Genomic DNA, 12846 nt, shown 5'->3' with positions numbered 1-12846 from the left:
CAACGTGGGGGTGCTGGGCAGGGCTTTGCCAGGTGGGAGCGTTGGGCAGGGCTTTGCCAGGTGGGACTGTTGGGCAGGGCTTTGCCAGGTGGGACTGTTGGGCAGGGCTTTGCCAGGTGGGACTGTTGGGCAGGGCTTTGCCAGGTGGGACTGTTGGGCAGGGCTTTGCCAGCTGGGACTGTTGGGCAGGGCTTTGCTAGGTGGGACTGTTGGGCAGGGCTTTGCCAGCTGGGACTGTTGGGCAGGGCTTTGCTAGGTGGGACTGTTGGGCAGGGCTTTGCCAGGTGGGAGCGTTGGGCAGGGCTTTGCCAGCTGGGAGCGTTGGGCAGGGCTTTGCCAGGTGGGAGTGTTGGGCAGGGCTTTGCCAGGTGGGGCTGTTGGGCAGGGCTTTGCCAGGTGGGAGCGTTGGGCAGGGCTTTGCCAGCTGGGACTGTTGGGCAGGGCTTTGCCAGGTGGGACTGTTGGGCAGGGCTTTGCTAGGTGGGACTGTTGGGCAGGGCTTTGCCAGGTGGGACTGTTGGGCAGGGCTTTGCTAGGTGGGAGCGTTGGGCAGGACTTTGCCAGGTGGGACTGTTGGGCAGGGCTTTGCTAGGTGGGACTGTTGGGCAGGGCTTTGCCAGCTGGGACTGTTGGGCAGGGCTTTGCTAGGTGGGAGTGTTGGGCAGGACTTTGCTAGGTGGGACTGTTGGGCAGGGCTTTGCCAGGTGGGAGCGTTGGGCAGGGCTTTGCCAGCTGGGAGCGTTGGGCAGGGCTTTGCCAGGTGGGAGTGTTGGGCAGGGCTTTGCCAGGTGGGGCTGTTGGGCAGGGCTTTGCCAGGTGGGAGCGTTGGGCAGGGCTTTGCCAGGTGGGACTGTTGGGCAGGGCTTTGCCAGGTGGGAGTGTTGGGCAGGGCTTTGCCAGGTGGGAGCGTTGGGCAGGGCTTTGCTGGGTCACGCCGGGGACAGCTGACAACAATGGGAATGTGTTGTTTCCTTCCACACCATCCTCCAGCTTCTGACAGGGCCCTTCCTTTGGCAAAGGGCTCTGAGACATCAACACCCACCTGCTGTGCTCCCGGGCCGCGAGTAACCTCGTGTTAGTTGAACGTGCTAAGCCATCACTTTGTTAGAAAACAGATGATTTTACAAGTTACTTTATGTTTCAGGTCCTCAGTATCGGCTGGAGAAGCAGAGTGAACCTAATGTCCCAGTAGATTTAGACTGTACCTTGGAGAGCCAGAGCACTTTGGAATTCTGCCTTGTCCGGGAGAACAGTATGTTTCCCCTTTTCACTTTTGCTCTTGTAAACTGCTTAAACTCACATAAGTTATGTATTTTGGAACACAAGCTGTACTGTCTGGGCAAGTACATTTTGACGAGACTCTCTGTCCTGAGGCACTTCTCCGTGGTGCCAAAACAATATTCCAGAGGGAAATGATGGATTTCATACCTTTAGTAAATAGTCTGCATCCTGTTTATCACTTCATGATTAATCTTTTGCTGTTAAACTCTGCTCTGTAAAGTTATGACCAACCCTGAAAAGCACGAAATATGAACCTGTCTGTGCTGCAGACGTTGCTCACTGAGTCGAGGGGTTGGTCTGCAGGGTGTTGTGCCGTGTCAGTGTGGCTGTCAGAGGCACTGGGGTTTCTAATACAATTTAAAGAAATTAGCCATGCAGAAATAACTAGAGCAGTTTGATGATTTTTGAAGTGACAGACAAATAATCTTCTCTCCAGCTCTGCTCAAATATTTTTATTCTATTACTGTTTTGATGACCCTAATATTTATTTCCTGATTTATTCCTTTACATGAAACAATATGAAACTTTTAAAAAAAGGCATTTAACGTTGATTTGTGTTTGTTCCCTATGGCATTTCGGTCTGTTCTTCATTCTTTACAACAGCCACACTCTGTTTGGTGTTCCTTCCTTCCATTCTGTGTAAAAGTGTTGATTGTACTAATGAGTAAAACCAGTCACAGTCCTGCCCTCAGCCAAGAACAGTGCACACCTTGAGAGTCTGCTTCGAGTAGTAGGAGAGTTTTCTCTTTCTGTGCAAAGGTTAAACCTTTCAATTGATGCTTTTTTGGCCTCAGCAACTGTATCTTATCCCAGAATGGCAGCAGAGCATCCCCCAAGCAGCCCTGGCTGCAGCAGGGAGCAGCAGCCTCTGCTGCACTCAGGGAGCAGCAGCAGTGAGGCAGCAGCAGGAGCTCCCAGCTGGGGCTGGGGTTAGCACTCACAGCTTTGGCTGCTGCTCTCCATGAGGTGGGACTCGCTCCCAAAATATTCCTGGTGCTCCTGGTTCATTTCTTCATAACATGGTTCTGAGAAATTGTAGGAGAGACCTTGGCAAGAGGGAGCAGGGGGGCTGAGGAAATGGAGCAATTCTGACCTCACTAATCGAGTTGTGCTCTTCCACAAGCCAGAATTCCCCGATGTCTGCATCCCACCTATTATTTTTGTATCGATTTTTAATCTATGAAATGAGGCACACTAGTCATACTTCCATGCGTTTTGCTTGTGATTTAAAATAACATTTTTTTAAACCCAGGCTCTGTAATTAAAAGAATACTGTAGATACTGCATTTTAATGTATTTTCATCATCTGTGGAGGAATCCAGGCTGTGGCCTGTAGCTGTATCTCCTGCAGGTCTTTGCTCTTGTGAGTGACTGGGTTCAGGTTGCTCCATTACTTAAGGAGTAAATCTGTTGGAAGATTCTAAGTGGTGAAGCAGGAGGCAGTCAGTCTGCTCTGCTCCAGGAGAGCCTCAGGAGCCTTGGCTCAAAATAAATGTCAGTGTTGAGGGGACTCCTTTCCCTTTTCCTGAAGTCCCTGTGCTGCACTGCTCCCCTTCCCTCCCAGGCCAGGGGACACCGAAGGGAGCCCTGCTCCTCCACAGAGCCCAGGAGAGCAGTGGGATGGACCCCAGGGCTGCTGGGTCCAAATCCCCTGAACTGGGGAGCATTCCTGCCCTCGTTTGGCAGCCAGTGGTGCCCATCCAGGAGCACGGCCTGGAGCCCTGCTGGGATGGGCATTGCCACGGCAGGGTGGCACTGTCCCTGCTCGGGGCTGGGTGCTGGCCCTGCACAGGGGGGCTCAAGGACAGTGCAGTTTGGGAGGTCAGTCCCAATCCCTGCCTTGTGCAGAGCCTGGCTGCCCCCTGCACAGTCAGAAAATGGATTTGGGGGTGCTTGGGAGCTATATTTTGGCATGGCATTAGAATAGAAATATTGACAGTTTTGCACTATTAACAAAATGATGGCTTGACAATCCTATCAGCAAATTGAAATATTCACTTTGTGCATTCTGTCTTGATTTGAAATACTTTTAGCTTTGATATGCCAGTCAGAAAAAACTCTGTTGTAACAGCTATTACTTGTAAATGTGCTCTTCATAGTCTCATAGTCATTTATAAATATATATATGGATGATGCCAAGCATCTGCTGGGAGAAGAGCAGCCACATTCCTTTGGGCAAAGAGAAAGTTTATATTTCAGGGTATTAAATGAAACAAAAACTTTCCATTATTAAGAAATATGTATGGAGAAATCCCCTTTCCATCCAGCATTTACTAATAGCATTCAAGCTAATAAACTGCTTCCAGTGTGCAGAACTTTTAACTTGCACAAAGATTTATCTTTAAACTGAAAGCTGCACTTTGTAATGTGAAATGCCTTTATGTGTGGTAGGAAGCCGTTCATGGCTAATTTAGTTTTATTCTTGCCATCTTACTTCTGGAAAGTTCCTCTTTCTCATTTTATCATTAGATAGTAATTAGTATTCAAGGGAAATTGGTCTTAATATATTAAAATTGGTTTAGTGCCTTTAGACCTATAGCAAAGCCAATGTCTTATTGGAAAATGTAATTGGGGACTGTGTGTATGTAATTAATTGTATTGCAATTAAGAACTTTCATTAAGCAATATTCTAGTACATTAAAGTAATAAGGGACATTTTTGCAGTGCAGTTAACTTTGTGTTTTGTTGTTTTGTTGAGGAGATACAGGTTCACTTGCTCTTGAATAGGCTGCATGTGCCATTTCAGTATTGTGGCATTCCTGATGTTGTTTTTATCTGTGCTCTGGTGCTGGCAGGGATCCCTGTCAGAGCTCCTGCTTGAGCTGAGTCCCCACAGGAGGAGCCTTCTGGTTTAGCTTCTGCCCTGCTTCCAGCTCACGGGTTTGGTGCTGTTGTTCCATTGCTGTTGGTCTCGTTTGAAAATCAGGATATTCAGTGAGATTGGCCCGAGTGACCAACCCCACTCTGTTCCACAGGGGCTCAGGAGTGTCCTGGGGGCTGTGGGGGCAGCCCAGGGTCAGTCCTGCCATGTCACAGCTCCTGTCCCAGCACAGGGTGCCACTGTGACCACACAGCTGGGACAGGGCACTGGGGACACCGCACTGGGTTCCAGCCTGGAGGAGGTCCTGGCTGGCTCTCAGCAGCAGGGCAGCAGTGCCATTGCCATCCTCCTGCTTCACTGCCAGGCACTGCCACGCCACGGCCTCTCAAGATGCTTTAAGTGCACCAAAAAGTTTGACATATCTCAGTGTATCTTTGGAGTAGTGCAGCATGAGGGTTTGACATGATACATTATGATAATCCATAGTATAGAGACATTAACACAGGGGTCTGTGACAAAATGCATTGTAATGTCTCCGAAGGAGCCATTACAATTTATCTTGTCATTCTGGAGCATGGAGTGGTTGCAGTGTTAAGATGGCTCTGCATAAATTCACATGGAGACTGTTTAATTTGATTTTTGGAATCCTTTCAAGTCAAAAGGCACAGCCCAATTTGTAGCTTAACCCTTCGGTGTCCCCTTCCCAAAGGAGGGTCTGTGGGGTGTGAGGAGGGCAGCACTGGGAAGGCTGGGGTGGGAGTCTGTGACCTGGGAATCTCCTGCTTTGTGCTCTCCATGTGGTTTTGGACTCATTTAACAGCAGATGCTCACAGTGGTGTAGTGTTGGGGCTGCTCCAACAGTACAAGTCTCAGGCAAAATTAATACTGAAAAATCCGACAAGTTGGTACCTGCTTTGCTGGAGCTTTAAGAACTGTACTAAAACTCCATCATCTCATCTTCCCATTATTAAAATTTCAGCAAAATATAAAGTTTTCATTAATCTTCTGCAGCAAATTTAGTTCTCTGAACTGGCAGTTGGTTCAGCTTTTAGGACTGCATTAGCCAGGATATTAAACAAAACGTGTCATTCCTCAGGATCTCCCGTAAGAAGCTAAATCAGTTTTCAAACATATTTATGCCACTTTATCTAGCAGCATCTGAATGATCATTTCGAGCTGAGGTGCTTTATTAGCAGCTGGCATCGAAATTACTCTGTGCAATTATATATCGCATTATAGTAATGTTGAAATTGGTGTTAATCCAACGTCATAAAATGTAAAAAATCTTTAAAGTGTGTTATATTTTTTCAGTAATTGGCATTTTGGCTTAATGAGTTGTTGCCTTTTATAAAGGCAGTACCTGCAGTGGTAATGAGAATACTAATCAGTAAATAAAGTGCAGCTCCACATCAGCATGCCCGAGGTGCTGCTGGCACACGGAGAGCTGTGCTGGTGCTGGCATCGAGGGTGGCACCTCTGGGGACAGACACCTCTGGGCCCAGCTCCGGGGGGACTTCTGGGCAGCTCTGGCCCCCTCCTTGCTGGTGGCAGGCAGTGGGTGGCAGTGGGTGGCAGTGGGTGGCAGCAGGGGCCCCCTGCTCATCCCCTGGGTACCTGCGGGCCAGGGCTACCTGTGCCATGGGGCAGCTGGCCACTGGCACGCTGTGCAGCTCCTCATGCAGCCACAGGTGTGTGTCACCGTGCCCTCAGTGCCCGGGTCACGGGGCCGGGGTGGGGGTGGCCTTTCCTCCCCCAGGGCAGGGAGCTGAGGGTGCAGTGACCCCCAGCCCTCTCCCCGCGGAGCCAAACCCCTCCAGGGCTGTGCCTTGTCTTGCAGGCTCCAGAGGAGAAGAGGTCTCGGAGGAGGATCCCCAGATCGACATTGCCACGGTCCAGGACATGCTCAGCAGCCACCACTACAAGTCCTTCAAAGTCAGCATGATCCACCGGCTGCGCTTCACCACGGACGTGCAGCTGGGTAAGTGAGCACAGCACACACACAGTGTGGGACACGGGGCTGTCCCCAGCAGCTGCCCGGCCATCCCGGGCCACTGAGGCAATCATTATCACCTTGGCCCATTTTCTCATGGAGCATTTGAACGTGCTGCTGGCATTTCAGCAGTTAAAAATATTGCTTTCAGTTGAAAATACTTCAGTATTTTTATTATCCCCAATCAGTTGCACATGTTGCCTCTGAACGAAGGCCATTATTTAATGACCTCGTCTCTTTTTTTCAGTCTAGGCTTCCTAATGGAAAGCTTCTTGCCAACTGTTTTGTTATTTTTAAATGAGGCTTTGCAAAATTGGGAGTTATTGGGTTTTTCCTTTTCTGAGACTGAAAGATTTTTAACGACCTGGTGGAAATTTGAGGTGGAACAAAATAAACGAGCATTCTCTAAAGGTTTTATATTGTCCTTATTGGCTCGCTGAATGCTTTTGAAAACCCGAAGGCCAAGGGCTGACAGAATTCTGAATTATAAAAGCCCCATTACTGTTTTAAAATGATTGAATGGCTTTTTATCTTTGTGTTTAAATTGTGAAAATTTGATTAATGATGCTTTGGTAGGTGACCTGTGACATTCCTGCAAATACTTCCATAAAGAAATGATTCAGCAGTAAGATATTAAGTACCATAATGTTTACAAAATACATTAATTCTGTAGAATTCAGAATTGTTAATTTATACCAACTCCTGTATTCTTGTCACTGCAGTCCCTTCGTTCTTCCATCCTGAAGCACATGTAAGAGTACATGTCTGTAAAATTCTCACAGATGAGGCTTTTTTGGTTTATTTGGAGCTGTCTGGTTAAGGCAGGATTTATCTGCTGGTGCTGGAGCAGGGCAGTGCTGGGCATGTTCGCTGCGTTCGAGCAAACTCTGGGGTGTGATAGTTTGCTTCCAGTGAAGTTTGACTCACTGTATCTGGGAAGTGTCAGAAATGAGAGCTTGAAAAGGTCATGACAGATCACTAAAGATAAATGGTTAAGGGAGAAGAGCTGTTAAATGAAACAAATGGCTTAACTTGTGCAGCAGGGGAGGAGCTGACCCTGCCCAGTGCTGTAAGGACCATAAAATTTCCCTTTTATAACAACCCGTAACTTGTGTGATTTTGATGGCAGTGCACTGACAATGGGGCTTTATAATCTAGTTATTTTTTTAAAAATCAAAGAAAACCCCAGCAGGATATTCAAACCTTGGGCAAATGTAGAAAATCAAAATCTTTCGATAAAATCTGAGTAAGTTGCTGGGGTTTCTCCTGGATTTTATACAGATATTAAAAGAGCAAGATCAGTAAAACAAGGACTGAGGGGCTGTTTGGGTTTGGGCTGATGAGTGTCACATGTTGCCCATGAGTGACAGACTGCTTCTTCCTCCCTGCAATGGAAAATCCAGGGGCTGATTTTTTGTCTCCAGTCACAGTGACTGGCCTGGGAGCTGCTCTCCAGCAGTTTGAGGATGGCCAGTTGCAATCCTTTTTTCCTTGCAGCCTTTTTGTGCCATCAGCTCTGTGCAGCAGCCGTAGCAGAGCAAGTGTTTGTTGAGGACCCCAAGAATCCTCTGTCATTCCTTCGCTCCTTGTTGGCAGACCAGTGGTGTCAGTGGCTGTTGCACTTTTTGAAATGTTTTAGCTGTTTTGAGGCCTGATCATTGAATTTGAGACAAGGTTTATGAAAAACATGGGAGTAAATTTGATTTTCTGTACATTGTGCGTGGCTCTGTAGTAAAAGGTGATCTGTGGATGGCCATGGGAGGAGTGCCCAGCCCTCTGAGTGATGGGGTTACTGCATTTAAGGTGGCAGTTTAAGGTCTGGGGTTTGTGTTTCAGCCCATATCACAGGGTAATGCACACACAGCAGCACTCTCAGCAGTTTTACAAAGGCTCTATCATGTTGTGGAGGAATAAGACACATTTACTTGTGTGTTACATTAGCAGAACTAACAGAAGCATATTGTCTGGGAAAACGACTGCTGGCAGGTATTTCAGAGAGGGGAGGGGGAATTGCAGACCCAACAAAGGGAGCAAGGACAGAGCACTGTTACTGGACCCATACATTGATGGCATTCCTTTTGACAAAATGAATGAATTAAAAAATAGTAGAAGGAGCATTTTTACTTAGGTTTTGAGTATGAGTGATTGGTGCTGCGAGACAGAGACTGCAGAAGCCACAGACACAATACTGTTTTGATTTTGGTTTTCAACATATCCAGATTGTGAGAACAATAACACAAAAAAAGACAACATTCTTTGTCAATGTGCTCTCTGGATGTGGGTGAGCTTGAGCCAGCGATGTCGAGATACAGAAATAATGGATGAAGTATACAGCAACAATTTGCAGATAAAAATAATAGAAGTTAAAGTGTATTTTACATGATAAAAAAAAGATGAAAGAGGAGGAAGTCTGTTCCATCTGAGATGGTTACAAAATGGTGAAGTAGCCTCTGCTGAGAAGATTGATGCAATGGGGAGTGACCTTGGCTTGGAGCAGGAGCTGGTGATGTATGTATGAGCATCTCGCTGCTAAATGGACCCAGATTTGTAGCACTAATATACATGGAAGCCCAGAACCAAACTCAGGATGGCAATAAATCAACAGCCACTTTGGGTGTCATTTCTGGTTTATATTCCACTATTGTTCTATCACTTTAATTCATGTCACTATCATCTGTTCATCTGGAACAGTTTTATATAATTTTCCAGTGGAGTTACCTGACAAATCCTATCAAATTAACAAGGTGCATTAACAGTATTGACTGACTGTGAATTCTGAAGTTGCAGGACCAAACAGTGAAAATTTTTTGAGGATATTTATAGGGGTGATGCTCTTAAAGGAAGGGGTGGGAAACAGCCCTCACACACGAAGAATTTGCACCTTTATTTTTAGAACTTCCTCTGACTTTTTTTAAGTGAGAAAATGAGAGTTTGTATCATCAACTTCCATATTTTCCTTAAACTACAGCAAATACCATTTGGAATAATGAACTATTACAGTAAAATACCAACACTGATTTTATATAATCTGTCCAAAATTAAATCAAAAAGCCAAAATGGGCTCCAGATACAGCCTCAGCCTACTCAAATTAATGAGTTCCAGAAGCCTGGTGCTAATTGGACTCTTGATACAATGCTTAATTGCAGTGTGATCTCTCTGATGTGAGGTGTGTTTAGTGCCAGAGCCCATTGTTGGGTTAGTGGGGTGTTCCCATAACCCACAGGGTGGGCAAGGCTGGCCTGGTCTTGGGGCAGGGGCTGCAGCCAAATCCCCCCCAGATTCCTGCCTCATCAGAACCCTCAGGAGGGAGAAGATTTTCTGCTTTTTTCCAGAGATGCAAGAGTTAAATGATATTTCAATACTTTTTTCCTATATTGCTTCCTTTTGTCAGTGTCTCTTGAGCTTCACCCTGTAACTCATGCCTGAAGACGCATCACTGTTTTTAAGGATCTCCTGGATGTGAGGAGCTGCCTGGGAAGTTTGTTCAGCTGTGTTTTGTCCCTGGACAGGTTCCAGCAGTCCCCCTTGCCCTCTGCACTGGTGTGGCCTCCCCTTGAGTGCTGTGCAGTTTTGGGCACCACAATGTAAAAAAGACCTTGAGCCATGAGAGAGCGTCCAAAGGAGACCACGAGGGTGGGGAGGGGTCTGGAGGGGAAGGGTCGTGAGGGACAGACAAGGGCACTTTGTTTGGAGAAAAGCAGACTGAGGTCAGACCTCACTCTGGGCCTTGGCATCCTCACGAGGGGAGCAGAGGGGCAGGTGCCAATCTCTGCTCCCGTGACCAGGGACAGGACTCAGGGAGAGGCTCAGGGGATATTTAGGTTGGACATCAGCAAAAGGATTTTCACCCAGAGCGGGGTTGGGCTCTGGAACAGACTTCCCTGGAAGTGATCCCAGCATCAGCCCTGCCTGTTCGAGAGGGGTTTGGGCAACACTCTCAGGCATGGGGTGGCACTGCTGGGGTGTCCTGGCAGGGCCAGGAGTTGGTCCCAGTGATCCTGATGGGTCCCTTCCAGCTCTGGTTCTGTTATTCTGTGATTCCATGTCTGCTGTACAGCAGATGGAGCGGGGCAGGTGGGGACAGTGTCTGTGACACAGAGCAGTGGTGACTGCAAAACCAGCACTATCTCCTATAAATCTCGTGTAGCTACTGCTTCCAGAAGAGCTCTGTATGCATTCAGAAGAATTTTTCCTGGGCTATTTCTTTCTTTTGGTATGCTTATGCAGGAGAATAAAATGCAGGTTATCAATGCAGTTTGATAACCATTTGCTTCTGGTTTCAAAAGCTCCTGTGCTTTCAGAAAGCCCAGAAGGGCAATATACCTTCAGCCCATTTAAGATTTATAAAGTGTGTCAAACGGCTGATATGAAATCGGTTAAACAGATCACTGTTGTGGCTCTCTATTCTTTCTCATCTCAGGTATTTCTGGAGACAAGGTAGAGATAGACCCTGTTACTAATCAGAAGGCCAGCACTAAGTTTTGGATTAAGCAGAAACCCATTTCAATCGATTCTGAACTCCTCTGTGCCTGTGACCTTGCGGAAGAAAAAAGCCCAAGTGAGTAGTCCTTTTTATTTATGTTCTCTCTTCTCTGCCTCCCTGGATGTGCTCGATGCCCAAAGAATTATTGCTACCATGTCCTTTTCTTTCTATAGGTGTATTTTATTCATTACAGGATGTTTTTAATCTGACTCAATTCTGTTATAGAGAACACAGCATAAACAGACACACATTTTACGAGTGTCCTTTGATGCTGCTCTCAGCTAATGGCATCACTCAGTGTTTCTTGCCCAGTGTCACACCAAGGGAACACTGGCTCTGCCCAGCTGTCTCCAGCCCAGCAGCACCACCAGCAGATCCATGTTTCAATGTAATTGCAATTTTTTGGCACTTTTTAACTTCCAGGCTGGTTTTAAATGTCTTTGGTGCAACTGAGGATCTCGGACACACACTAAGTGTCAGCTCAGCCTGAGTTTGCCCCAGCCATGGCTGCAGGGTCACTGGGATGGAGGGAGCCACTCTGGGCATTCTGTTCTGCAGTGGTGACCAGGCCAGGACAGCGGTGACAGCCAGGGCTGGGGACAGGCTGGACATCCAGCTCAGTCATCACCCCGAGGTCAGAGCTGGCTCTGTGGAGTGCAACTTCAAAAGCAAGGGCTTCTGCTTGTTGTGTCAGTAGAGTAATGAGAGTCTCTATCTGGAAAATTTGTTTTAAAAAGCACAGGATGGGCCCTGGGAGAACTGGGCAATGGCTCCCAGTGGGGCCAAAATGGAACTGTCTACTATCAAAAAGTGACTGCAGTTCAAAAGCTCAGATGGATTTTATTGCACTTGTGCCTCTGCAGGGTAGTGAGATGCTGGTATTAAGTACTTATCTGCAAGGTGACAGAGAGGGAGAATTATGTGATACATATTTACAGAGGTAATGATCTGTTGAATTCTCTTGGAAGAGTAAATTTATGGCTGCCACAGATTTTATCAGCAATTATTGAACTATATCCTTCTCCCCTTCATTACCCCTTCCTACTCCATGTTCTTGGTTTAGTCATTGTCTTCCTTTTCTGTCTCTCCATCAAGATTTCATGGTCCTTGGGTAGGCACAATCCCAAGGAGAGGCTTCCCCAGTGACCTGGTAGTCTGAAACACGTGAGGATTTTGTGTACAGTGCAAGGGGCAGTTTTTGTATCCACACTTCACTGCAAATGCAAACATTTGAGCCTACAAAGCAAGGCTGTATTTGAAGAGTTGAATTGAAAGCTGATGTTTCCACTGCAGAGCACAATCCCTGGACACCTCGGGCCCCGTCCTGCCAGGATGGGGCTCTCCAGCCCCAGAGGCAGCACCTGCTGCTGTGGGGAATTGTATTTGTACCCAAATCCTGCCAGCCCAGGAATTTCAACCCCCAAACAGAGCCCAGGTGCAGGAGGGCAGTACCTGCATATGGGGACCACTGAGTGAAGAATCAGGGTGGCTTTGGAGAGGACACAGACAGGGTGCAACCAAGGCAACCATTGCACTCCTGAGGGGCTTATTTGCTCATTTTTGTGTGAACATCTTAAACTTCTCCTACTAAATAATGGTTCAGCACAGTTCCAAAAGGAGAAAATACTTCCTCCTGAAACTGCTGACCTTTTCCCAACTCACTAAAGATGTTCCAAAAGTCATTATTTTAGGCCAGCAGAAAAGACTTTTAGTGTGACATCTCAGAATGATGCATTTTGGGGAACTCAACAGCAGATCAGTATCTCTTGAATTTTAAATGGAAAAAAGTTATTTTAGTAGCATAAAGGAATGAAATTCACTGTATTTCACAAGTTTTGTCTGTGATTTTTATCAGCACGGTGATGTATGTTTGTAGCAGAGTTTACATCAAAAATTATTCCCGGATCTTTCTTGAATGAATTATTGCAAAGAGAGGCTGAGTACAGATAAGGTCTTTGAGTTCTGCAATATATTTTGTTTTCATGTTTTTATCTCTTGTAACACAAACATGCTCCATCTCCTCTTTCAGAAGTGCTTGTCCCGTTGTGCTCTGGGTTTGGGGCTGCCTCCCCTCGGTGGGGTCAGAACCCAGCTGAGCTCTGCTCTGCTCTGGGCCCTGTGCTCGGAGGAGGTGAAGGGTTTGCACCAGCCTCCAAATGTGGCCCTGCTTTTAGCAAGGGCAAGGGGCCTTGGGAATGAGGCTCAGTGCTGGACCAGCTCAGGGGAGCAGTGGAGAGTCTCGTGCTCGTGCTCTGTACTTCTCCCTGGGC

At 47.0% G+C, this 12846-nt stretch overlaps 1 protein-coding gene across 4 annotated transcripts in view; it reads left to right on the top strand.

The window, feature by feature from the left end:
* The window catches only part of MAPKAP1 (MAPK associated protein 1), a 79532-nt gene that overhangs the window by 57565 nt on the left and 9121 nt on the right, over positions 1-12846 (top strand). For 3 of the 4 annotated variants that reach the window (XM_063409787.1, XM_063409788.1, XM_063409786.1), the window contains 3 exons: positions 1145-1252; positions 5940-6080; positions 10514-10651. In XM_063409787.1, coding sequence (XP_063265857.1) covers positions 1145-1252; positions 5940-6080; positions 10514-10651 — 387 coding nt within the window. The remainder of the gene's footprint in view (positions 1-1144; positions 1253-5939; positions 6081-10513; positions 10652-12846) is intronic. The other variant, XM_063409789.1, reaches the window with a different exon arrangement.

The sequence above is a fragment of the Prinia subflava genome, chromosome 12 (genome assembly GCF_021018805.1).
Source record: "Prinia subflava isolate CZ2003 ecotype Zambia chromosome 12, Cam_Psub_1.2, whole genome shotgun sequence".
Lineage (NCBI taxonomy): Eukaryota > Metazoa > Chordata > Aves > Passeriformes > Cisticolidae > Prinia > Prinia subflava.
Note: the sequence above shows the minus strand (reverse complement) of the source record. Positions and strands in the feature narration are given on the sequence as shown.